This window comes from Pagrus pagrus, assembly GCF_965226575.1.
Source record: "Pagrus pagrus genome assembly, chromosome: 1".
Classification (NCBI taxonomy): domain Eukaryota; kingdom Metazoa; phylum Chordata; class Actinopteri; order Spariformes; family Sparidae; genus Pagrus; species Pagrus pagrus.
This window is the reverse complement of record NC_140185.1, coordinates 34,067,825-34,093,169: the sequence shown is the minus strand read 5'-3', so window position 1 is coordinate 34,093,169 and position 25,345 is coordinate 34,067,825. Positions and strand designations below refer to the sequence as shown.

Below are 25,345 nucleotides of genomic sequence, written 5' to 3'. Positions count from 1 at the left end.
AATATATATATATATATATCTTTGATATATTATTATTGTTAACAATCCTATAAAAAGAAACAAATGCACCGTTTCCTCCAGTTTATTAAAAACAAGTGTCCAGCTTTTTGTTTTTACAAAAGAAACATAACATGTGTGATCTGTTTTTTTCCCCTTCACATTTACAGTATACCCTCAGTTGGAACCAACAGGTTTAAGGCTGAGGGCCACAGACAGGCTGCCCATGTCAAACATTTGAGGGACAAACTAAAGCAATGTCGTTTTTGTTTTTTTCAAAGCTTTCGTTGACTATAAAAAATCAAGTAAAACGCAAGTCTCATCCCTCAACTTGACTGCAATTCTTGCGCACTCCACTTCACTCCCACCCTAAAATGGCCAGTGTCTATGAGGAAGGCAGCTGGTGAAGTACCCTGGAGCAGGTAAAGGTAAAGTAACTACTCCTCTGTGACATTTACTTAATTATCTATGCTTTCAGCAGGAGGCACCTATACCACAAGCAGATTCAATGAACTTGACACGGTTACTATGGACATGTTAAATCAGGGCTATTCAATTAATTTGGATTTAGGGCCAGTTCATGAAACTGAGGCAAAATAAGGGGCCGGAGATTATGAGTAATTATGGTGACAAATAAAGAAATTACAACAACATACTGAAGGAGTCAATATATTCTATTTTGTAAATGCAGAACAACATATGCACATTGTGATGCACTGAGACACATAGGCCCAAGTCATTGTTACATTCAAATGGCAATACAATGTTCATTTAACAGTTAAATGAAACAAAGGCTTGGTTTGGCGAACAGAGACTATTGTATATTTTGCTCTTTCATTGGGCATTTTGGTAAATAGAAGAGACCTTGTGTTATGTAAACAAATCAACCTGCAGATCTATTTCACAGAAAGTACCTGACAAAAGTACTTTCAGTTTTATTTTAAACTATATACAAAAAGGGCAACTAGTACTGAACTAGTGACCTTGAACCTATTCAGAAGGTGGTTTCTGTGCTCACCATGGCACCCTGCTGTTAGTGGACTAAGTATTAGCTGTAATGTCTATTTACAGACATTTTTCTCTGATGGCCTGTGATGTGCCTCTCTGTCTTGTGGTGGACAGGAACTGTATTTTGGAGTGGCACAAATAATTTGTGTGGCATCTTATTGTGACACCTGGTTGTTTTGTAAATAGTTGTACAAAAAAGGCCTGAGCCATTGCATGCATCTTAATGTAAACAGTTGTATATAACTTTGTTGTTTGCTAAATTTGTAGACACGTTTTTGAAATCTACAATTTATATTTGCATTCTAAGTTATAAAAATGGTTCGTTAAACATGTTTGTGGTTTTCACAGTAAAAAATCAAACTTTTTCCTACTAATTATTATTATCAATGTGTTTATAGTATGTCAAAATGAAAAAAATAACAGTAAAGTCACACATGTGAGGTTGTGCTGAAAAAAATGACACAAAACAAGGCAAGGTAAACAGTTTTTAAGGTGAAATATAAAGGTAAAATCAAAAGTAGTCAAAAACACTAATTATACCCTGGAGCCATCAGAGTTAACTCCCAGACGTGTTGTTTGTAGATTAAACCTAACTTTTGTTTGGACTATAGTTTTTCATTTTAAGATCCGTCAGCAGCTGAACCATTTAAACAGATTAATCTATAAGAGCAGTAACAACACACAAACCCTTAACATCTTCATAATAATTTGTGATTAATCTCTAACAGGAAAGTAATTCACTTCAGAATATTAACTCGTTATCAGGGTTTAGTATTGTCACATAGTCACCCTTTTACTCACGAGTAGCTCAGTTGTCGTTTGTTGTGTGTCCGCTGGTGCCCGGCAGAATCTCAGGAGCTTTTGTGAGAATCCCGCAGCTGCTTCTCCAATAAATAGGAGTTGGTTGGTTTCACTTTTGTTTATATGAGATGTGTGACAACAAACATGAACTTGTATAGGGACAGAGTGTTATTAATCGGATAGATGCATGTTTTCATGAACGTGTCTGATGTACCCTGAGGTCATTCTTGAATTATAGTAAAACAATATTGTGTTAAAATATTACTTTGACAGAAATGAAAGTCGCCCATAGAAAAAGCACTTCAGTAAAAGTCTTATAAAAAGTGTTATATTAAATGTACTTGAGTGTAAAAAAGGTTTTTTTGGTGATGAATGTACTAAAATATCAAAATTACAATCATACATACATTTGTTTAGTAACAGTATACTATGATTTGTCTGATTATCGGATTCAATATTCAACATTTTTCTGATTAGCCAGAATGAGTGTTTTAATATAATTATCCGATTACCAATTAAATAAATTAATTTAAAAATGTGCTTCTTTGACTCTGATGCAGGATGCAATATGCAGAGTAACTAGTAACTAAAGTCATCAAATAAATACTGAGTAAAAAGTTAAATAAATATCCACTGCTGACACTTCAAAAGATACACACACACACACACACATACATTACTATAATCAGTTTATTAGTATAATATAATTTTGGCATATTATCTTATAATATATCAGTCAGACAGTTATGGGCTGCAGCTTTTTTGAGATTTCAACCGAATCAAAGCATCACTTCTGTGATCAGATTAATTTGCCATATAAAACAGAAATTGTGAGAATTTACCTTTGTTGCAGCATTTCCTGCCTACTGATATGTTTGTATTTATCAAAATGTGCATTGTAACAACCCTGACAACTTAATAAGTGAATAATTAATCACAAGAACAATATCTTCTGATGTTTGTTTCATTTGTAATTCGTAAGCAGAGGGATAAATGACTTTCCTGGCACAATATCTGAACAAAATTGACATCAGATTGTCAAACAAAACATTAAATGAAACACAAAGTCAGTCCTGATAACGCAGCTCTTCTCAGACTTTCTGTTTGATGTAGTTAATCAACACATCAGTAACCTTCTTCTGAAGGGCGGCGTCGGCCATCACAAAGGTGATGAGCTGGCGTGCGTCCGTCCAGGTCATGTTGCCTAAGACGGCCACAACCGCGTCACAGAGCTCCTGTTTCTCAGCATGTGGCAGCTCCATCAGGATCTGAGGCACAGACTTGAACTGCCCACTGGTCAGCCACCAGCCTAGGAGACCCCCGGCTGCTCCACCTGGTGCAGAGAGGGAGGTAGATCAAGAATCAGTTACAGGTTCAGGACATTGATCAGTTATCAAACCAAATGCTCGGTGTAATGTCTTCTTCAGGAATGCAGAGGGCAGAATCAGTGTTTTTGTCGTTATTCTTACCAACAGCAAACCCTGGAGGTCCAAAGAGAAGCCCGCCTGCTCCTGCTGCTGCTGCTGTTATGTTCACTCCTATGATTGTGTTTTCCCAGGTGTTCCTGAACCCAGAGCTCTCTGCTACTTCACAGCAGAGACGAATGACATCATCCATTCGTTGAGCCATCACTGCATTGGGACACTGGCATGATAGGAAAGAGAGGAATTTACAATTGACCATGATAAATATGAAACAGCATGAGGTAGAAGTGACATGTCAGTTCATTAAATTAACCCTAGAAACCATTCAAATGCCCTTTCAGTTCGACCTTCACTGAAACTCGTTTTGTACCTTGTGTCATTTTGCAAACTGAGTTGTGCCTCAACAACTGAGTGTCATACTAGTGCACACTGAATATAAGCACATTTATTTCTAAGTCAAGTATTTGGTGTGCAGCTTAGAAAACAGTGTTCAGCAGACTTCATGTAACAGATTTGAAATTGAAAGATTTAGCAAAACACATTGAGATGCAGTGACCCTGGAGTGATGGAGGGGTGGGGGACCAGGGGGGCATCACAGTCTGTCATGAATCTTTCTTTCACTTTTACTTGTAAGTTCAACATGCATTGAAAACTAACTAACTAAATTAATAAATTAATAGATGGGCATAATAAGTAACCTATAATCCATAGAGTTAATTCAGGTAAGATGACTTAATGACAACATCAATGATGGTTTGATTAAAATTTAACATTCACTAGCCTTCACGTGACAAGTATCTAATTGTTACAATTACTATTATTATTTATTTTTTCATCTTTTTATTTTATGATGCAGTCTTACCTTCAGTCTTCTCCTGAATGTACCGGGGGGTTTTACTGGGCCCAAATACTGGGCGAACGTATTTACTCGTCTGATATCAGATCGAACTGCTGAGTCGTCACACTTGTTTACTTGTATCTTCAGTCAGTGGGTGGAGCACAAACTGTAAAATGTGTTGAGCTGTATGAAGCCACTGATGTCTACTCCAGAGGAGACGAGAGGATTTATCACAGCCAGACACGCACACACACATTCATGCAGCATGTCAGTCTATGTTCATTCACACACAAACATGTGTAATATACAGAGCTAACCTTAACGTTAAAGTTTGAGCTGAACTTGACAACAGAAATAAACAAGTTTGCCGATTTCAACATACTATTTATTCAACATTTATTTATTTATTTGAGAGAAAAGTTAGAATACTAACTTTATTTATTTATTTGAGAAAAAAACTTTGACTCTATTAATTTATTTATTCATTTATTTATTTGAGATAAAATGTTAGAATACTGACTTTATTTATTTGATATAATGTTAGAATTCTGACTTTATTATTTATTTATTTATTTGAGATAAAACGTTAGAATTCAGACTTTATTTATTTATTTATTTATTTGATATAATGTTAGAATTCTGACTTTATTATTTATTTATTTGATAAAATGTTAGAATTCTGACTTTATTATTTATTTATTTGATAAAATGTTAGAATTCAGACTTTATTTATTTATTTATTTGAGAAAAAAAATTTGGATTCTGACTCTATTTATTTATTCATTTATTTATTTGAGATAAAATGTTAGAATACTGACTTTATTTATTTATTTATTTGATAAAATGTTAGAATTCTGACTTTATTATTTATTTATTTGATATAATGTTAGAATTCTGACTTTATTATTTATTTATTTATTTGAGATAAAACGTTAGAATTCAGACTTTATTTATTTATTTATTTGAGAAAAAAAATGTGGATTCTGACTCTATTTATTTATTTATTCATTTATTTATTTAAGATAAAATGTTAGAATTCAGACTTTATTTAATTATTTATTTGAGGAAAAAAGTTAGAATACTGACTTTATTTATTTATTTATTTATTTGAGATAAAACGTTAGAATTCAGACTTTATTTATTTATTTATTTGAGAAATAAACTTTGAATTCTGACTCTATTTATTTATGTATTTATTTGTTCATTTATTCATTGGGGTAAAACGTTAGAAATTAGACTTCATTTATTTATTTATTTATTCATTCATTTGAGGAAAACAACGTTAGTATTCTGTAATATCGTTTTGTTTTCTGTAATGTTGTGTTTTCTCTAACGTTGTTGCTTGGACCTTCAGGGCCACCGTACAGTACCCATTGAACAAAAACACATACTATAATGTGTAAGTGTCTGGATCAGCCACTGCACAGCTCACTCACCATTAAGGACAACATCAGGCCTGTGTGAAACACCCCTGCTGTCCCCTGCCATCACTGAGTCTGTTGAAACACAGGGTTAAAAATAAAAAATAACACGACATGTTATCACAGCACACAGACTCAGTGAGGAGTGGGTTGATAGCGCCCCTAGCGGCCACACGCGAGCACAAACTGCAAGACGTCACGGTTTACTAACAGCTAGTAATCACCAAAGAAGAAGAAGAAGAAGCACAGAGAGCTGCAGCAGACGTGTCAGTGAAAAGGTAAGAGGCTGTTTAAAGGCTGCAGGTGATCCGAGAGGAGGTCAGTGAATTAAAAGGTGCAAGAAACTGTCGAGTGGAAACTTTGAGGCGCTGCAGGGCGGATACCTGGGTTTACTTTCACTTCTCAAGACTTTATACGAGACAACACATAGTAACTTGTGCAGGGACGAAGTTCAGTAGCCTGTTGTTAAGAGGATAGGTATGTTTTCATGAACATGTCTGATGAAGATGAGCAGGTCCAGGTTAAAGTTCAGGCTGCAGTTGTCTCGCACACAGAAAGAAAGTTAAACACTTATTCTACACGTTAAATAACTGCGCATAACTGGCTGCATATGGTTGTGTTTTCTGCAATATTATGTGTTGTGTGAAATCATGTGAATGACGGAAATAACTGCAGATAACTGGCAGCCTGATTATCTATGACGAGTTTAAGCTTTAAGACACTGGAGTCTCGATGTGAGTGCAACTTGTGTCCTTTAAATTAATACGTTACGAAAGTTTGAAGTTTGAGATTTAGGTTTTAAAAGTGCCCTGAGGTCATCCTTGAATTAAAGTAAAAACATATTGACGCTTAAAATGCTTGATATTAAATGTACTTGTATTAATAATACAATCATACATGTGTTTATTAACAGTATACTATGGTTTGGCTGATTATTGGATTCAATATTCAACATTTCTTAAATAAATATCCGATAAATTCATTTAAAAATGTGCTTCTTTGACCCTGATGCAGGATGCAATATGCAGAGTAACTAGTAACTAAAGTTATCAAGTAAATACTGAGTAAAAAAAAAAGAAGAAAAAAAGAAATTGTACGTACAGTACTTGAGTAAATGTACTTAGTTACAAAGTGATGTAAATTCATGTGATCTCTTGTGTTTTCCAGGCAAGATGAATCTGGAGGAATACTTTAAAAGAATCGGCTTCAATAGCTCTTTTGACAAACTGGATCTTGCGACCCTGAATTCAGTCCACAAACAGCACATCATGTCGGTGCCATTTGAAAACCTCAGCATCCACTGTGGTGAGAGGATCATCATGGACCTCGAGGCCATTTTCAACAAGATAGTGAGGAGCAACCGCGGGGGCTGGTGTCTCGAGAACAACTACCTCTTTGGCTGGGTGCTGAGAGAAATGGGCTTCGATACAACCACGCTGAGCTCCAAAGTTTACAACAGTGTCAGCGATGAGTTTGGTCCCTACGATTCTCATCTTATCAACAAGATCGTCATCGATGGAAAGGCTTATATAGCAGATGTAAGCTTTGGGGTGTCCTCCCAAATTCGGGAGACCCTGGAGCTCATCTCTGGAAAGGACCAACCTCAGGCGGCGGGTGTCTTTCGTGTCATAGACAAGGGGGACGCGTGGGTGCTGGAGAAGACTGGCAGAAAGCCACAGGTTCTCAATCCAGAGCGTGCCGATATCAGTCTGGTGAACAGGAATGAAACAAAGATGATCTACTGCTTCACGTTGGTGCCTCGCGAGGTAGATCACTTCAGGGATGTGAGCAACAAACTCCAGACGGATCCTGCTTCACTGTTCACCAAAAAGTCCATCCTCTCTTTGCAAACACCGACAGGATTCAAAGCCCTCGTTGGTTGGACCTACAGTGAGGTCACATACAAACCTGAGGAGGGTGTCGATGTCATAGACATGAGGGACGTCACAGATGATGAGATAGAGCCAATTCTGAGGGAAAAGTTCAGTTTAAAGCTGCAGAACAAACTGAAGCCAGTAAGCAACAAAGCGTGGTACACACTCTGAGAATCACCATGACCTGTGATCACACTCCATTTTATAACACTTTGACAGTAAACAATCATGTACTGTTGAGTCACATACCTCTGATATAATAGCTAGGTTACAGTTACAATAATAATTTGTACAAGATAAATGAAAAAATCCAAAGAAAACAGGCCAACTGTTAATGCTAATGATATAGACTCTTGAACTCATCCTCGACACTCCAAGTAGATGTAGATGGACCCAAGGACTAAACCCAAATAAATCTACCTTGTATCTTGTAAATGCTTTGCGTGCTGAGTCAAGTAATTTGGTTTTTGAATTAACCTCTGTAGTAATTTCTGCAGTGGTTTCTGCTCAGTGTTCTGTCATTAACTGTGTACTCACTCATATCTCATCATCATGCTGAATATTATACTCATAAACTTTTTAATCTTTTACTTCAGAAACATGACTGAACCTGTGATTTTGTAAGAAGGCTGTTTTTCTGTTTGTTGTTGGAGCATAATCAGGTTTATCATCAGGGGCGTAGCACAAAATCCTGGTCCCTGTACATAGGCATTATCATTGGGCCCCTCTCCACATCCAGGGCTATTCATTTTTCTATGTTTGTGGGCCCTGATTACTCCACTACTTTTAACCTCCCGTCCTGAACCTCTGTTTATCTTTGTCTTTTCAATAAAGATTTCTGTATTGGGCATTTAGTACACTTCTTCTGGTCAATGTTAGGTAAGAGAATGAATGCACCTCTACCTGACAGAAGCTCAGATCCTCTTCTTAGCCCCACAAAGGCAAATCTAAGCATAGACCAACAAATGTTAGATAGACTAAACTGCATCGTATTGTTCCTCTCATGCTGACAACTGCTGGATGTGCCTTATTAAAATACTTCATATCCTCTGTTCTGTCTCCAAGTGATTTCTGTGTGGAGGATGTTAGATTAGGGTTGTTGTTGTCAGTTGTGTGCTGCTACTGGATGTCTAAATTTCCTTTGGGATCAACAGCATTAGATCCAGCTGGGTCACAGTGCCGGACAGCTTAATTGCTGGATTTTTTCTGAATCTATACCTGCAGCTATGGAGAAGAAACAGAGAAACAAAGGATCAGATCATAAATACATAATAATTACGCTCAAGTTCAGATTGACCATCCACATCATTAACTCGGCCAACAAACTGAGCTGCCACAGTCAGTTTAAAGTGCTTTTAAAACTACATGCATTAATATATTTCTAACTGTATTGTTCCTGCATGTTAAATGTTATTTTATTGTTATTTATATGTCTGTTTGTAATGTTATTTACCACCAAAAAGGGTGAGAGGGGTCTGCGTAAGTAGAGTCCCTGAGGGCAGGAGGAGGGGCTTCGGGGATTTGCACCGCCCTTTATTTGTCTTACAGCCAATCACGTTAGCGCTGAGCACACGCTCAGTGCAGATTGGTTCGTACACCCTGTCCTTCAGCCTAGCGGAAGTAGCGGCACAGCCAACAGCAGGCTGCTGGGACCACAGCAGAGATGAACTCCTTGGAACAGGCCGAAGGTAACAACACAGAAAACAAATTAAATTTACACATTTTGTTTAATAGCAGCCCAGTTGTTTTGGCTGCATAGCTTTAACCACTAAAGGAAATCAAAACAGACGTCTTTAAATGCGTTTACAGAGCTGTGCGTAGCGTTTAGTTAAGCTAGCCGGCTAGTCTGCTCAGGATTGTTAGCATGCTTCCTAGCTTACTGCCAGTAGACGTTCAGTAGTTCACACGCTCGTTTAGTTATAAAATAACGCTTATTTTCGTGTTTAGTCTGTTAGTTGCTGTTGCCGGTGAAGTAAAGTTGCCATTAAAAGACAGCCAAAGCTGTGCCGGCAGTCAGTGGGACATATTTAACTTATAACTTTGTCGTTATTCACGTTATGCATCTGGCTTCACATCAGTTGACATGCTCACAGTTACAAACAAAATGACACACAGAGCTTTAAAGCTGAGGGTAACATTAGTTATAGTCTTTATAAATCACATGACTTGATTTGTAGAGAGCCTTCTACTAAATTCAGAAGACATGCAGCCATGATGTTTGGTCCAAATACAATCTGTTTTAACATCCCCATCTATGTTTCAGACCTGAAGGCTTTTGAGAGAAGACTGACAGAGTATGTCTCCTGTTTGCAACCTGCAACAGGCAGGTGGAGAAGTAAGTAATCATCAGTGGTGACTAGAGCTGCAACAGTTATAAAAGAAAGTAATGTTGATAATCGAGACTGAAATGATTTCAGTCATCATGCAAGCCAAAATGTCAAACATTTGCTGGTTCCAGCTTCTTAAATGAAAGGATTTGCTCCTTTTCTCTGTCCTTTTATGATAGTAGATGAAGAGTCTTTAGGTTTTGGACTGTTAGTTGGACAAGAAAAGCATTTTGAAAACATCACTTTGGGCTCTGGGAACAGATTTTTGACATCTTATAAAATAAACAATCAATTAACCATGAAAGTAACTGGCTGATTAACCAATAATTAAATTAATTTTAGTTAGTGGCAGCCCTTGCAGTGACTGTCAAAACCATGGCTGACAAGGTGTAGCGGCTCACCTGGTACCTTTTATTTGTCTCAGTCTGTTATTTGGGAAACCCTATATATTGCTATTTATTGACTTCAACCCTACATTTAATGACTATCAAACAAAAGAATCGTAAACCTGCCGCTCACTAAGCACAGGAAAAACAGAAGTGGGTGTTACCACTAATATTGAGCAAACGACTTGCAGTATATCGTTTTGGTGAACACACTTCATGTTGTTGCCCATAGTCTCATTCTCCTGTCTTGTTTCAGTGATACTGATTGTGGTGTCTGTTTGTACCGCTACTGGGGCTTGGAACTGGTTAATAGACCCCGACACACAGAAGGTATGTACAAGTTACCATAAAGAACATCTGTAAAAGTGAAAGTTTTGTTATTGACTCAATCATCAATGTTTCTTTTCCCCTCTTTGTTCTGCAGGTCTCTTTCTTTTCATCACTGTGGAATCACCCCTTCTTCACCATCAGCTGCATCACTCTTATAGCTCTCTTCTTCGCTGGGATACACAAACGAGTTGTGGCACCATCAATGTATCCTTTTTCTGTTGCAGTTCATATGAAGCAGCACGTTGGCAGGCTTAGTCAGACTTATGCCCTATTTGCACAGGATTAGTATTACCTGGGGATCTCTTGTAATTTTGTAATAATGGCAGAGAACAACTGTGATCTTCTTGTGAATCTGCCATGTCTGTAATTTGTGAAGTAAAAATTCAACCACATATTACCGACCATATTTCACCAAACACAGAGATCATGTTATTCTATTAGTCCTGTGCAAATCAGCATGTTTGTGATTTGGGGTTGCATTTCTTATCAAACATCTATTTTCTGTTGACAGACAACTGCGCAAGAAAGAAATTTGATCACAGCTCATGATATGTGTAACAGCTGTCAACAGCTGTGCTGTGAGATGAGCTATACTGACATTTAAACGTGATGACAGAGAAGGTTGTTATATTTAAGTTCAGCCACAAATAATCTTTTACTTGATCTAAATGAGCTGCAAGTGTGTATTTATACTTGTAACACATGCAGATAGGGGGCCAATAAAGTCTAAACTGTATTGATGTGGCTGCAGAAGAACAGATGCAAAGTTTATGTTACACACAGAGCCATGACATTATATCCAGGAGATGAGGAGTAAAATCAGGACAAAAGACAAATGTGGGGTGGTATATTTCTAAATCACATGAGGTCTCCTGGTAATACTAGTCCCGTGCGAATAGGGCTTTAAAATACATCATCTGCACTGACATCACACATCCAATCCCAGCCATTGACAAAAGCGTGTAGAGCATGCAAGAAATGTCCGGGTACTCGCACTTTATTCATCCCTGTTCAGGATTTGCTGTTTACTGGTTCACATCTTTGACATCCTTCAGTATTGCTGCCCGCTGTCGGACGGTTTTAGCAGAATACAACATGTCCTGTGACGATGTGAGTTCATGAATCTCTTGTAGCCTGCTCTTTTTGTAGTCTTGCTCAGACAACTCGTATAAAACTGTTAACACTCGTCTGATTTCCACCATTTTACAGACAGGGAAGCTTATTCTCAAGCCACGACCGAACATCCAGTAACCACGAGCTTCTTTGAGGTGGTCAGACGATATGCCTGGTCTTCGTTGATAGCCACTGATCACTCGGCGTCTTCAGCACTTTGGGTGGTCTGAAAAGCACCAGGGGTGACAGCACTAGGGCAGATCTTGTCATCATGTGTTTGGAAGAAAGAAGAAATGAACTGATTGGGCCTTTTAACAGTATCGCTGTGCTGATGTCACCATCGAAGCTGCTGATCTGCTCACATCGTCTGATATATTTTACTCATTCAGTGTGAGTTCATGTGTGTTTATTTCTGTTTCTAATGTTGAGCATGTATTTTATCAAAATGTTTCTATTTTTAAAGTTATTTACCTAATAAATACTTCAGGGGTGAAAATATGTCTCTTAATTATTTCTGTCTTATCTCATGTCAAGCCTCTGTCTATGGTTTATTTGATGTTTGGCAAAAATCTTAAAGAGGTCGTATTATGCTTTTTAGGTTTCAGCCTTTCCTTTATCGTGCTGTGTCGCATTTTTGTGCATGGAAAAAGTCCATCCATCCATTGTCTGTAACCGCTTATCCTTTTTCAGGGACTGGCGCTGATCCCAGCCTACATTGGGCGAACGGCGGGGTCAGCCTTGGATAAGTCGCCAGTTCATCACGGGGCTTACATAGAGGGACAAACAACCATTCACACTCACATTCACACGGACAGTTTAGAGTAACTGATTAATCTAACTTGTAAAAGGTCTGTGAAGGGAAAAAGCCCAAAGTCCACGCCAAAGGGAGTTACTCTCTCCCACAGAAAAACACTGCCTGAAACGCCTGGTGTGGAGTCGAGCCTTAACTACTGTAACTTATGTGCGTCACTATGTAACAGGCGTCAGACACACTGTGAAAAGGGATGCTGAATATGCACCATATGCGAAAAATAATGTGTATTTTTTTAAATTAAAGTATGTAATTTGTCTTTCAGGACCACCAGGTAAAGGCATGAACCTGAAAATGAGCATAACATGACCCCTTTAACGTTTTTCCATCCGTGTTGCCGTCCCCGTCGTTTTGCGACAGTTCCCCTGCTTTCTGTTAACAACGAGCGTTTTACGGCAGTGAATACTTCCACATGGCCTCCGACCAGGCTGGAACCGGAGTGTGTTTGTGAGGGGTTGGCCGCTTCGTCTTGAGCGTACAGAGAGATTTTTTTTTTTAAACAAAAATCCCGTTAAATGCGCAGTTGGCACTTTAATAGACATTAAAATGGGTAAAAGTAAAACCACTAAGTTCAAACGGCCGCAGTTCAACAGTGTCGGGCTGCCGGCGATCGCTGTGAAGGAAGCGGACGCTGAGGAAGAGGACCTCGGTGATGATAGCTGTCCAGCTGCGGAGCTGCTGGAGAAAGTATGACCACAGTCTCAACTTGTTTTCTCACCTGTATTTAAACGGTTGTTTGATTAGTTTATATATTTGCACAGTATTTTAATGAATCGCTTAACATGAAGAGTATCCTGTATTGATATAACTGTTGATCTCTTGGTTAGTCTGCCTATTAAATGGTATTAACTTTGAATGTGTGATTTCACTCTTGAGACTCTTAGTTGTCATGTTATTGTTTGTTCAGTGAAGTGAAGTCCTTCATCCTTAATCCTCGTGTCCTAGAGAAGTTTGATCATATCATAAGTGCTCTATAGGAAGTCTGAAACAGCTCAGTTTATGTAGTTTGTGTGATGTTTTGTATATATTTCCATAGTTGCAGAGTCCCAGTGCAGATGTTCGGGAGTTTGCATGTGCCAGCATTTCCCGGGTGGTGCAGCAGAGCCAGACCATCCCAGGTTTCCTCCAGAGGGATGCTGTGAGGCGCCTGGGGCCCATGTTGCTGGACAGCAGCGTGGCTGTCAGAGAGACTGCCACTGGAGCGCTCAGGTGAGTCTGTATAGCACAGTGGTATGGACTGGGCCTACAGAGGTCTGGTTTGTTTACCATAAGCATCCTGAGGCCTTTGAGTCATCCTGGCCTCAAGATGCGTTTGGTGAACAAGGTCTCCTCTGTCCGCAACAAGTTTCCGGCAACTACATTTAGCTGGCAGAGCAGTCGCTCTCACCGGCAAACGTGCGTCTTTGTGTCACCACATTCAGCAAGGTTTTGAAAGTCATCAAGACGCTCTTGATTAGACTTTATTCACAGCAGACATTGTGGTCTGTCATGGCAGAAAACATCCGGTGGAACTGATAACATTAACAAAGGCTCAGCTACTTTTAAAGTACCAAAATGTAACTTGGTGGAAAAAAGATAGTTGGTTCATGAGTCTCATCCCCAAATCCTCAAATACTGACAATCGACTGTCTTTCTCCAGGATGTTACATTTTGTTGCTTCAAGTGTCAAACGTAACTAATGCGGGGGGAGGGTGGGACAATCTGCTAACAGGTGGAGCAATGTTTATAAGAACAGGTCCATGTTTTGTTTGCGGCACAGGTGATTGACACACTCCTGCTGCCCTTCATGCTCTTCCACTGATTGTCAGTCGATTACCTACAAGAAAACATAGCAGCAAAGGTAGTGAAGAAGAAGACTGCTGGCGAGTAAACCTGGATGTGAACAATGCACAGTTTAATATATAGTGAATAGTGTTTTATGAGGAAGGAACTGGTTGCACATAAAAGGAAATGTAAAGTATTTACAAGAAAACACCTTTTTAAACGAAGTACCAGGTTTTGACTTCACTTTTAATGAATTTCTCACTTTGAATTTTTTGTGCTTATAGTTCTTGCTATAATAAACTTTATTAAGATAAGTATAATCACAATAATATTACTGCATATGACTATGTTTTGACATGTAAAAGCCATCATTCAGGCCCAGCTTTGATTTAATATTCAGACAGTTTGACGCCGTTAACAAAGGCAGGACAGTACTTTCTTCTATTAGGATTGAGTGATGCCCAATATGGCTGCATGATACATTAAATAATCCCATTGCAAGTATTTTTGGAGATACTGTGTTATGATTCATGATTAGCGGACTAGATTATTTTTGCATCACAATTTACATTTTCAGTTAAAATGAAAAACATGATGTGACATTTTTTGGGGGACTGTGCCAAAAAAACACGTTTTCGAGACTTGTAGTCGAGAGCATTAGCAGCACTTCATCAAAATATTGTTCTGCCACACATTTTACCTTTAGAGGATATTTTAATAACTCGTTCTCATACTGCAATTTAGATTATATTTCCATATATTGTGCATGCATCTAAAGACGTTAAGGGGAAATAAACATGGTATCAGAAACAGGCTGAAGCAGCTAAAGAAAATAATATATATTTCAGATATTTTTCTGTTTTTCAACCAACATTACATCAGTGTTGTATTGCACAGCATTATGGGTATTAAGTACAGAAGTATTTGTCATGTTAGTTCTACAGGGGGCGCCATGCTACAATAAAAATGTCTCTATAAGAAAGAATGAGCTGTTTGGTTTTCATGATTTGATGCTGTGTGTTATGTCTGTCTTATGAATTACCTCGAATAACCTCCCCCATACGATAACAAACGACATTTGACAACAGTTACACAACAATGATAATCGTCGTCACCATCGACCCCTTAACAGTCAACACTTGTTTTTGTATCAGAGCGCGATCCTAACCCCGTCCTGATGACTGTCGTCGTTGAGGAACCCTTAAATCAGGTGCCATGTTCTGGATAGCAAAATAAGACAGTTGCTCACAGGGCCACCCCAGGCTCTCCCTTTCACACACACATACACACAAACAGCATCCCTGACTGCGAATCTCCTCCATCTAAATGATGAGTGTGTGTCTGGGACTCTCTCTGCCCGACAGGAATCTGAGTGCATGCGGAGGTCAGGAGGTGTGCGAGGACATGGTGAAGCACGACGTCATGACTCCTCTGACAGCACTGCTTAGAGAGGTGAGACTCCGCCACTGCTTTTAGCTCACCCCATCACTTCAGTTCCTCTTCATCAGCAGCTGTTGCAGCCGGGCCGGAGCAACTGGGTTTCAGTCCAGAGCAAAGATAATCACCGTTTGTGATAATGTCTGCACACACACACTCGGAACGAAGGACCACAAACAATATTCACCTGAATTAATTTCAGACTGAAAGCCTTTTTTCATAATATAGAGTTAATATTTTAAATATTTCAGGATGCGTAATGGTTCATACCTGTTTTCCACAGTGCTGTGCTGGTTTTGAGAGTGCCTCTGTGTCGATGACTGAGCAGAAGAATGCAGTGGAGGATGTTGCCAATGAGGCTGTGAACCTACTCTGGAATCTATGGTAAGCTGACGTGTAGTGCAGGCTGGTTCGACAGCAGCGTGTTTTTAACTTTTATTGGGACGTTTTCACTGCTGTTTACTGCGGCTCATTCCATAGTTACATGCAGATTCTCTTCTAGTCTTTCTGCCGCTGGTTTGCTCATGAGGCTCATTATATACTTCACTCCACAGTCCACATAGCCACAAGCCCACCTCTTGACACCCATCCTGCCATTATCTGCAATTATTCACACAAAGATGATGCACCGTGTCTTTCTGTGTGCATTTGTTTCTTGTCTTTTATCGCTCTCTCATGTTGTGTTGCGTTTCCAGTGAGAGCAGCAGCCAGGCGCTGTCCGTGTTCAACAAAGTGGGTCTCCTGGATGTGGTCGTGCAGTGTCTGGAGAGACACCCACAGAACGTGGAACTGGCCATATCTGCTGGTAGGTCGAGTGGATATACCGTTAATTGGTTGTCATAATTGATTTCAAAGGGTGCTGAGGGACACATCCTCCGCTGCTGAAACGTTTCCTGTGTACATTTTAACAGCTGGGTGCTGTTTACATATGACGTAACACGCTTCTAGCTCTAGTTTAATATTTAAGCAAATTCCCCAAACTGTCGATATATTCCTTAAAGGGTCATTTAGGTATTTTCCGACCTGGGCCCTGTTTTAACATGTGCAAGTGACTAATACGGAAAACAATCTTTGAAATTGGTCACAGTATTGAGCAAGAAAGCTGCAGGCAACAGCCTCAAAACTGGCTCCAATGTACTCTCTAGTGCTTGTTTTTGCTACTGAACGGTCGACCTTCGTGTTTTAAGAATGAGATCCTTTTTGTTTAACCAGAAAGAGGCGCTGTGTTGCTCTTGCTAAAGCCACCAGACTCCATTTAAAAAAAATAATCTGATCACACTTAATTCAAACCTGACAGATACAGGATATTACTCACCACCTTCTCGGTTTGTCTTCTCACTGTACCGACAATCTCCAACTCTGGTTTGTTTGAAATAAGCCCTTGATTCACTCGCCCTCTTCTCTCCCGACATCACAGTGAATTAAGAGTTAATTATTTTGACCAAACTGTAACAAATATTGAACTAATGGCCACATTTTTTATGCAATATTTTGTTACTACTCTGTTATGTGTTGTGTGATCGGCCGTCATGGCTTTTTCAAGGCTGGTACAGATTACAAGTAAACTCTACTTAAGTGCAATTTTGCGGTACTTTACTTCAGTATTTCCATTTTTGGACACACAACATACTGAAACGGATATTCGGAAAAATGCTGAACATCGGCCCTGATAATCAGCTAGTCCGATAATCTCTAGTCAAATGTGACTTGGGAAACCCTTTTGGTATGATGACTATGTGTAAATGAAGCTGGCACACCCAGCTCTGTAATGTATGAGGCAGATGACAGAAATGACTTCATACATGTGAACTGAACTGGACGAAGTTATTGCGAGTAATTAACTTATCTTTGATAAACCAGTTCTGAAGTCTCTCCTCTTTGTGTTGGTCCAGCCCACTGTTTGCACACTGTGACTGAGGATAACCCAGAGCTGCTGTGTAGCTTGAACACTGCTGTGCTTGGAGTCCTGGAGAATGTGCTGCTGTCATCTCAGCCTGCCATGGCACACACCCTCCTCAGGACACTGGCTGCAGGTACACTTTGTCACTTCTTTTTAGACAAGTTGTTGAAAACTGGAACTCGCTACTATTGCACAAGTTGAAAGTGACATTTAAAAAATAGTCCTCTGTGGACAGAAGTTGCTTATACATTAAAGGAACATGAACTGCAGCTGATACAGTTTTAATAAATACCCCCTACTGAGCGCTAACTGCCCGCTGTGTCTCTCAGGGACACTGTGGAACATGAAAGGCAGTCTGCCTGCTGCCCGTCAGGCCCAGACCCTCAACGCTGTGGTGGCCAACCTGTCAAAGTGCTTGGATCTGGACACAGGTACATTGATACCTGAGCTCAGACAAGCAGAAGAGGTTCGTCTCAGAAACGCTCCAGCTGCACCGGATGCAGAGGAGCAGGCTGCAGGAGAGCTGCCCGTGGAGGAGATGGGTCAGGAGGAGGAGGAAGCGCCTAAACACAAGAGAAATGGAAAATCTGCGAAAGTTGATAACGACTTCTCCGACCTCTTGCCTGTAAGTGATATCTGTCATGTAGAGCTCCATGTGTTGCTGTTCCTCTTTATGTGTACAGCAGGCTGTAGGCCTCTCTGACCTTTGAACACTGTAAAATGCACTCGTCAGAGAGATTATGAGCCCTGTTTCACTGTCAGTTGCATGTTTCTGTGCAATTGCTGATATACTGGCTGACAATAACTGATTGCAGATCTATATCAATATCTGTATCACGTCAGCTGATAAATAACAAAACATTGCGGCACAGAAATGCCAAAGAGACGTTGGAGAGCATTTCAGAAACACTGTCCCCATTAGAGAGTTTGTCCTGCAGACGGCACCGACAAGTACATTTTTCGACTTTTAACACATCTTTTAAAAAACAAATGTATGGTAACGTCTTAAAAAATTTATGTTTATGTAACGTATATATGAAAAAACATTTGCCTTTATACCATCAGCTTTTCCAAAACTCTCTCTATTCTCTATAATCTCTATTAGCATCGGCTACGAAAATCCATTATTGTTCGGCTTTAATCCAGTGAAACAGTATTCAGATGTAAATCATTTATAAAGCCGATCACAGTCACACTTCGTTCTTAGTCGGTTGCGGGTGGTCAGTACAACGCGGTATGACGCTGCCCCACCTCTCACTATATGAACAAGAATCACATAGACCTTCACAGAATAAGATTTAAAAAAAAAAGCTATATTTATACTTTTTAAATGAGCAGTGTAAATATAAAATTAGTAAGTAAATGTATAATCTGCAATAAAAATGACTGAAAATGTTGTGCGTTGCTCTACAATATAAGAGATGGGAGCTTGTTAGGTGCAGTCAGCACTTAGCTGACTGACACACCACCAGCCAAAGTTGTAGCAGCAGAGAGCAAGATGCTTGTCGTGGTAGCCTGGACTTGATCAGGCAGACGTCAAGATAGAGAAAGATTAGTTTTTATTCAAGGAGCTGGTTTACCAGGGACTTTGGCCAACTGCCTGCAGTGATGCCAAAGCTTGATTTGTGCCTTCACCAGCCGAAACCGGTCTGGATTGCGTAAATACTCAAAGAATCATGTCATTTTAATCTTATTCACTAACAATTCAGAAAGAACCATTCAGAAATATCACAAATCCCCCTTCGTGTTAAGACTTTGTCCCAGGTGGGTTTGAAAGACAATAAATAGCAAAGCGTACACACAAAAATAACAGATTAAACCGATTCTGAATACAGTATGTAAACTTGCCGGTATGTTTCATTTTTAGATCGAACCCTGGGGCGTAATGTTTGGGAAAACTGGAAGCAACTAAAGATGTATTAACATGGATTTTATAGGATTGTGTAACACAATCCTTAAAAAAGCCATGACAGCAGCCATGACAACTTTGGAGGCCTGCTATTGGCTGACTCGGTGCTTGAGGGAGGGCATTTTGGATAGACCCTTGTGGATAAAAATTACAATGACAACTAAATGATGCAGGGTGGGATATGTATATCTGTGTTTATAGCAAAAAAAAGCCTTTTGTATTTCAGAAGTGTGCGTTGATGCCAGGTGAAAAGGTGGCGTATGAGTCATCTTGAAGTGCGAGCCAGACTGACAGAGCAGACAAACTGTCGGGCTGGGGGGGGTGAGTTCAACTGGGGACTGACTTCCGGCTTCCACCACCCTTCTGACAGTCCCCCAGTCTGACCTCGGCGAGACAGAGCTGTCCCCGTCATCTCAGTCGAAGTCAGAGCCCCAAGATTGTTGGTGACGCTCCAAAATACCCCGTAATATTGTGGGTTACGTAACAGGGGTTATCTCAATCCAAGCTTTGTTTTTTCTAGTTTAGCCGTGTAAACATGGAGCGCATTTCTCTGCCGCGACGCTGCCAAACAAACCCAAACACACCCAGGAACAGCTGTAATCAGCTGGCCGAACACATAAGCTCTACTTAAACCTCATTCCTTCAAAAAGTGACACCCTCGAAGCGGGTTTCACTTGCAGCACAGTTCAAAAGTGCAACCAGACATGTTTGAGTACATCTGTAGAAACCAATCTCTCCTACGCAGTGGGCAGCTGAACTCAGACTGGGTGATAACTGTGCTAACATCCATCGCTTTTGTAGGATGTTGACTCACATGGCTGCTTGTTTTTGTCCAGAGGGGCAAGGAGGAGCTGAGGGAGGCAACGGCCTTGCTGACAGCCCAGCAAACGTCCTTAGAGATCATCGTCAACATGTGCTGCTCTGACGGTGAGTATTGTGGGCATGGACAGCAGTGCTGACCCCGGGCACTTCGCATCAACATTATCTCCTGTGACACCGCCACCCAGTATGTGTTTGCATATCGGAAAGGCTATTGTAAAAACAAAACGCATTAACTGACTTCATTTACGCGCCTAGAAATCCGTTATTGTTCATCTGTCGATCAATTCCCTGTATGTGTTGCCCGTTAGACCCTTCTGACGACGAGTGGGAGGAGGAGTCGAGCAGTGACGAAAGCGACATGGGTCCAGACGGCCTTTGTGATGGAGTGTCCAACCTTATGTCTCCTCTGTGTTTGTCAGCTGAGGTTCACGGGGCTTTGATCAGCTACAGCATCCCTGAAAAGGCAAATACCTGTCTGCTTCATCAACAACACCTCACACTGACACTGGGCAACAGTTTTATAAAAGAAAGAGGCTCTCACAGTGTCAGAATGTCGAGATAAGCGCGTGAATGTAATTTAACTGTCATTTTAATAATCTGCGCTTTAATTAAAAACTCAAGATTTGGTTCGGATTATGTGGTGAGCCCCACCCTGCTTCCACCTGAAGCAAAAGTATTAAATTACTTGCCTGTGCAGTTTCATAGAGATCTGTCCTGCACCTTTATGCCCTCGTGCAACCACATAAAGATGGTTGTGCTAATATCTTTTTTCCTCCCGATTCAAGGTCCTCAAAAAGACAGAATTCCCCAGGAAAGAAGCCATGGACGTGTGCCATCAGAATCCCTCCTGGAGAAGCCTGATAAAAAAGTAATCCTCGCTCTTCTCAACTTTCTTTAACTAAACTCAGATCAAGATAACTTCTTTATGTTGGCACCTAAGTGTTTTTTTTTAAAGAGGGAAGCTGTTTTATCTCTTTCACACAGATTAAGTCTTGGATAAAAAAAACTCTCTGACAAAAGCGACCTCTTGTTCGATCCTTCAGGATGCAGCGCGTGCAGTCCAGGGCGCTGACGTGCCTCCATAGCATCCTCTCCACCATGGACGCCGAGTCTCTGGGAGGAGCGGCGGCCCTGCAGGGAGCAGCACAGCACCTGTCCACGCTGGTTTTTGGAGCAGCAGGTGTTGCATTTATGTCACTTTTAGTAAATCTTTGTTGAGTTTCATTTTTTCACTACAATACACACGGATACGTGCATGTTGCTAACTCTGGTAAATTTGAATCGAGATTTGAACAATTGTGGTGAAATGTGAAAACCACAATTAAATTATTGTAGAAAGATGAACGTGCGTTCTGAGTTGCAGCAATATTGAAGCATCTGATACATCTGATCCATAAAAACAATTAACTTTTATGTTAAATGAATGTAAATTGATTGTTTTCAGAGATACCCAAAGACGAGGAGTTCCTGGAGGCCGTCATCAGCGCCATGCGGTCTCTCTTACAGATGATTGCCTCCAAAAATATCCCCCAGGTACAGAATATACAGAATATACCCCAACATCAGCCCTTTTCTTTGCTCATTTTAAACATTTGCATCTACAGGGAATTTAAAGGGTCACTCCAACTATTTTAGTATTGCACTTGAATGAAGTTGCAAAGGGTCTCAGAGGAGACAGAATAAAAGAGAAGGAAAAGAACGGTCAAAACATGTGCAGCAGATTTTTTTGTCCTGAGTATCAGTCGAGTTGAGAAAAATGCCGGCTCCTACATTTCCCATAATGCAACGTAACATCTTCAGTTAAACTCTCGTGCTGTTGGAATTAATTGGAATAACTTTTTTCTGACTGGGAAAATTCACATGAATACCCTCTCAAGTCAGAACAACAACTCGTAAAGACTGAGAACATTTTGGTACACGAGCAGCCGGGTTGACGTCACATGATGCTGAAACATGATGGACGAAAGTAAACATTGGGTTGATGGTAAAAAATGTTTATAATATATTATTATATAGTCGTTGCGCTTCCCTGTCACTCAAATCGTGTTGTTTAAACGCCCTTAAAATGCAAAACAAAGAACACGGCTGAAAGTGTCAGGCTGATGTTTCTTAGGCAAGTGTAAGAACAATTGAAACAGAGAAGGAAAACAACACATGAGGTAACAGATGCTTGTTAAAAAGTTTACAGCACTTTTATACTTGGGAAAGTATCTAAATATTCAATTTCCTAATGCATCCTACCGCCCTCCCCATGAGTGCTGCCATTTTTGTGACGTCAGACAACTGGTTTCTCTTGAGTCGGGGTAGATGAAGTAGTAACTCCAACTTTGAGTGAATTTCATCGTGGTATTTGTTGTGGGAGGTGAGAAATGTTTCAAGTTCCAAGCTGTCTGAAACACAACTAAGTCCTGCCTGGTAAATGTCCACACTTTTCATACATCGCACCTCCAGTGTGTGATGCTGGCTTTCTGTTAAAAAACAACAATAACAACCGTGCTGACATCATCAGGGTTTCTTTCTTTTTACACAGCCACAGAAAACATTATACTAACTGTTTGTACAGACTGAATAGTCATCCCTTTGTCAAGAAAACTGTGTCAGTTTAGTGGAGCGCCCCTTTAAGCCATTTCCATGTTTGTTGACGGAACGAAAACAGTGCTGAATAAATACAGAGGCAACACAGAGCTAGACTTTGTATTCACATCAAACTTAATAACGCACTGCCTGCTCACATTAAATGACGTTGACTGTGTTTTAATTTCGGACCGCTCTATATCTGTGTGTTTTGCTTTTATTTCTGTTAGTGTATGACCCCCCAGCAGCTGATGAGCCTGAGCGAAGCAGCCACCCACTGTGAAGTTGTTAGTGTGAGGGTCAACGCTGTCGCCATTCTGGGCATCACTGGCAGCACATTAGCCAAAGAGAAGGGCACTGCTGAAACCCTACAGGTATAATGTTTCTCTGGTCTTCCCTCTGAATATTTTGTACTTCCTCTAAGAAACTCTGCTCCCACAGATGATCGGAAACGCCTTACTTCAAGTTGCCACGAGGGATGCCGACCTGGTTGTGAACGGAGAGGCCCTCGACGCCCTGTTTGATGTTTTCGCGGATGGAGACGAGGCGGAGACAGCTGCTAAAAACATCCAGTTACTACCTGCACTGAAGACACTTCAACCTGTCTTCAAGGCCAAGGTACCAGAGACTTATGTCTTGAACTCAACACATATTTGTTTCTCCGTCTTACAAATAGTATTGCTCACCAGAGATGGTTTGATACCATTTTTTTCCTTCCCAATAAATATTCTGATACCTTAACTTGCATATCGTTTCAAACTAATAACCAAGAGGAGAAATATTCTTTCTGATGCGTCAAAGCTTCATAACAATTTCTTGTCTTTTTCTTCTAGATCCGCAAAGAAGGAAGAGGCAAGTACAGCCCTCAGCAGCTCTGCGTGCTCGACAACATCAAAGTGAACCTGAGAAGATTCATTGGTTATCTGGAGAAGGTGGTGAAGAAATGAGGACTTGCCGCGCTTCACATTATGATCACTTGGACCTGGTTTGGACCTAAATGCAAGCAGGAGCATAAATTGAACCAGAATATGGTTGTAAAAACCATCAAGTATTTATTATGTTGGTAGTAAACCATTTTTTTGGCTTGGTTTCATTGTTAATATTCTCAAAATAATGATTTACTATCGTGTGTTGTGAAGACGAAGGGGTGAAATCTTAAATTAGTTATTAGTTACTGCGAGTTGCAGTAAAGAAAGGTTTTTTATTTTTGCTCCCTCAGTTGGTAAGTGTCATTCAACCCAAATAAGTTTATTTTCATGTCCCCCAGTAACATTTTTTAAGAGACCAGGTGTGGAGAGCTGACACCCGGTCACGTGTGTATCCTTCGTTTTGTCCCGTGTTTCAGTGGGCCGAAAAACGGATGTTTGCAGTTCTGCTGCAAGAAGCAGGAAGCAGAGCTGCTTCAAATCACAGGCCCTTTTATAGGAAGGAGAAGTATCACTACTTAATGAAGAAGAGATTTTGTGTTACGGTTATTTGTTAAGACAGGATTGGCTGACTTGCCTCAAGAGAAACAAAATTACTTTATAATTTCAGTAACTTTCTAAGCTGAAAAAGTTTGCGACACTCACTGCCAAAGTTGTTACAATATTAAAATCTATTAGGACAGGCGTTGTAGCCTTTTTGAAATACACATTCATTCTCTACCTCTGCCTCTCTGTGCTCCCTCCACCTCCCAGCTCTTGACCATCTGCCTCCGCGGGTAACTTATCTCAAGAGCGTGCGATGGTAACTTTTGCTGTGGTAAATTTCTGATCTTATCCGTCTGCAAGTCACCACAGCAGGAAGAGCATTCTGGTCAGTAACATCGAAAAGTAAATGCTCAAGTAGAAAATAGATTTGGTGTCACCAACGCCAATGACTTATGATGTTTAATCAGCATCCAAAAATTGCTCCTTCAGCCAACAGTCCTGTTTAACAGCTGTGAAGGTTTTGAATATGTAAATCCTAGATGGTGCCATTTATTTTGCACCTCATCCATAGCTCATCATGTTTTGAGAAACTGACAAAGTCAACACGTTTGCTTTCATTAGTGCAGTTCACGGTAAAGACTGAATGTTTATTTACACCCACGACTGGCATTTAATCAAATGTCAGAGGGTTCATATGTTGCAAGAGTCAGACACAGCTTCCCTGGGTTCCTACTGCTTTTCAGGGAAATGTAAATAAAATAGCATATCATTGATTTAAAAAAAGAAAATGTCAAAGGTACATTTGAGAGGGAATACGTCATCAGTCTGTAAAATGAATGCCTTTTTTGAAATAAATCCTGATTTCTGAAGCATTTTCTGAAGTGTTTGTTTTCCTTTTGTGTCATAAAACATTTTGGTGTCGTCGTCAGTGACGATGGAGCTCAAGTAGATGCTAAACATTGCCATCTCTACATATGAATTCCTTTAAAAGTACATTTTAAAGCATTGTGCAGAATAAGCAGCGAAAAACTACTCTTCTCACGATGCAGTCTGTTAGCACGTTATATGCGTATTAGTAGTTTGACAAAAAAAGATTCAAAATTTCCTTTAAACATCTCTCATGTTTACACAGAATAAGCAACTTAAAAATGTCATCTTGGGGGGTGTATTTTTGTATACCCCCCCATTTAATTGATT

The 25,345-nt window shown here is 40.0% G+C and overlaps 4 protein-coding genes across 4 annotated transcripts; 3 read left to right on the top strand and 1 right to left on the bottom strand.

The window, feature by feature from the left end:
- Positions 1-2,488: 2,488 nt before the first annotated feature.
- LOC311272890 (protein C19orf12 homolog) lies at positions 2,489-4,271 on the bottom strand. Its single transcript, XM_084379632.1, has 3 exons — positions 4,093-4,271; positions 3,276-3,450; positions 2,489-3,139 (listed from the first exon to the last, which is right to left on the bottom strand). The coding sequence occupies exons 2-3, from the start codon at positions 3,433-3,435 to the stop codon at positions 2,898-2,900; spliced, it is 402 nt and encodes a 133-aa protein (XP_084235758.1). The 5' UTR covers positions 3,436-3,450; positions 4,093-4,271; the 3' UTR covers positions 2,489-2,897.
- Positions 4,272-5,695: 1,424 nt separating this feature from the next.
- Positions 5,696-8,413, top strand: LOC311255979 (arylamine N-acetyltransferase, pineal gland isozyme NAT-10-like). Its single transcript, XM_084350697.1, has 2 exons — positions 5,696-5,767; positions 6,657-8,413. The coding sequence occupies exon 2, from the start codon at positions 6,662-6,664 to the stop codon at positions 7,532-7,534; it is 873 nt and encodes a 290-aa protein (XP_084206823.1). The 5' UTR covers positions 5,696-5,767; positions 6,657-6,661; the 3' UTR covers positions 7,535-8,413.
- Positions 8,414-8,964: 551 nt separating this feature from the next.
- On the top strand, positions 8,965-12,015 carry cnep1r1 (CTD nuclear envelope phosphatase 1 regulatory subunit 1). The gene is made up of 6 exons (XM_084350515.1): positions 8,965-9,051; positions 9,627-9,698; positions 10,333-10,406; positions 10,501-10,610; positions 11,462-11,516; positions 11,616-12,015. The coding sequence occupies exons 1-6, from the start codon at positions 9,027-9,029 to the stop codon at positions 11,655-11,657; spliced, it is 378 nt and encodes a 125-aa protein (XP_084206641.1). The 5' UTR covers positions 8,965-9,026; the 3' UTR covers positions 11,658-12,015.
- A 721-nt stretch (positions 12,016-12,736) lies between these two features.
- Positions 12,737-25,020, top strand: heatr3 (HEAT repeat containing 3). The gene is made up of 15 exons (XM_084357042.1): positions 12,737-13,017; positions 13,367-13,539; positions 15,459-15,546; positions 15,815-15,915; positions 16,227-16,336; positions 17,424-17,564; positions 17,761-18,056; positions 20,177-20,267; positions 20,471-20,625; positions 20,948-21,030; positions 21,206-21,342; positions 21,607-21,695; positions 22,967-23,110; positions 23,178-23,354; positions 23,570-25,020. Exons 1-15 carry the CDS (start codon positions 12,877-12,879, stop codon positions 23,681-23,683), a joined length of 2,040 nt encoding a protein of 679 aa, XP_084213168.1. The 5' UTR covers positions 12,737-12,876; the 3' UTR covers positions 23,684-25,020.
- Positions 25,021-25,345: the final 325 nt, after the last annotated feature.

Bases quoted from the DNA above. Each gene is read 5' to 3' on its own strand.
- LOC311272890 (XM_084379632.1), bottom strand. From the start codon at position 3,435: ATGGCTCAACGAATGGATGATGTCATTCGTCTCTGCTGTGAAGTAGCA. The intron at 3,140-3,275 runs GTAAGAATAACG...TCTCTGCACCAG, and splicing joins ACCTCCAGGGTTTGCTGTTG to GTGGAGCAGCCGGGGGTCTC.
- LOC311255979 (XM_084350697.1), top strand. From the start codon at position 6,662: ATGAATCTGGAGGAATACTTTAAAAGAATCGGCTTCAATAGCTCTTTT.
- cnep1r1 (XM_084350515.1), top strand. From the start codon at position 9,027: ATGAACTCCTTGGAACAGGCCGAAG. The intron at 9,052-9,626 runs GTAACAACACAG...TCTATGTTTCAG, and splicing joins CTCCTTGGAACAGGCCGAAG to ACCTGAAGGCTTTTGAGAGA. The intron at 10,407-10,500 runs GTATGTACAAGT...TTTGTTCTGCAG, and splicing joins TAGACCCCGACACACAGAAG to GTCTCTTTCTTTTCATCACT.
- heatr3 (XM_084357042.1), top strand. From the start codon at position 12,877: ATGGGTAAAAGTAAAACCACTAAGTTCAAACGGCCGCAGTTCAACAGT. The intron at 13,018-13,366 runs GTATGACCACAG...ATATTTCCATAG, and splicing joins CTGCGGAGCTGCTGGAGAAA to TTGCAGAGTCCCAGTGCAGA. The intron at 23,111-23,177 runs GTATAATGTTTC...CTGCTCCCACAG, and splicing joins GCACTGCTGAAACCCTACAG to ATGATCGGAAACGCCTTACT.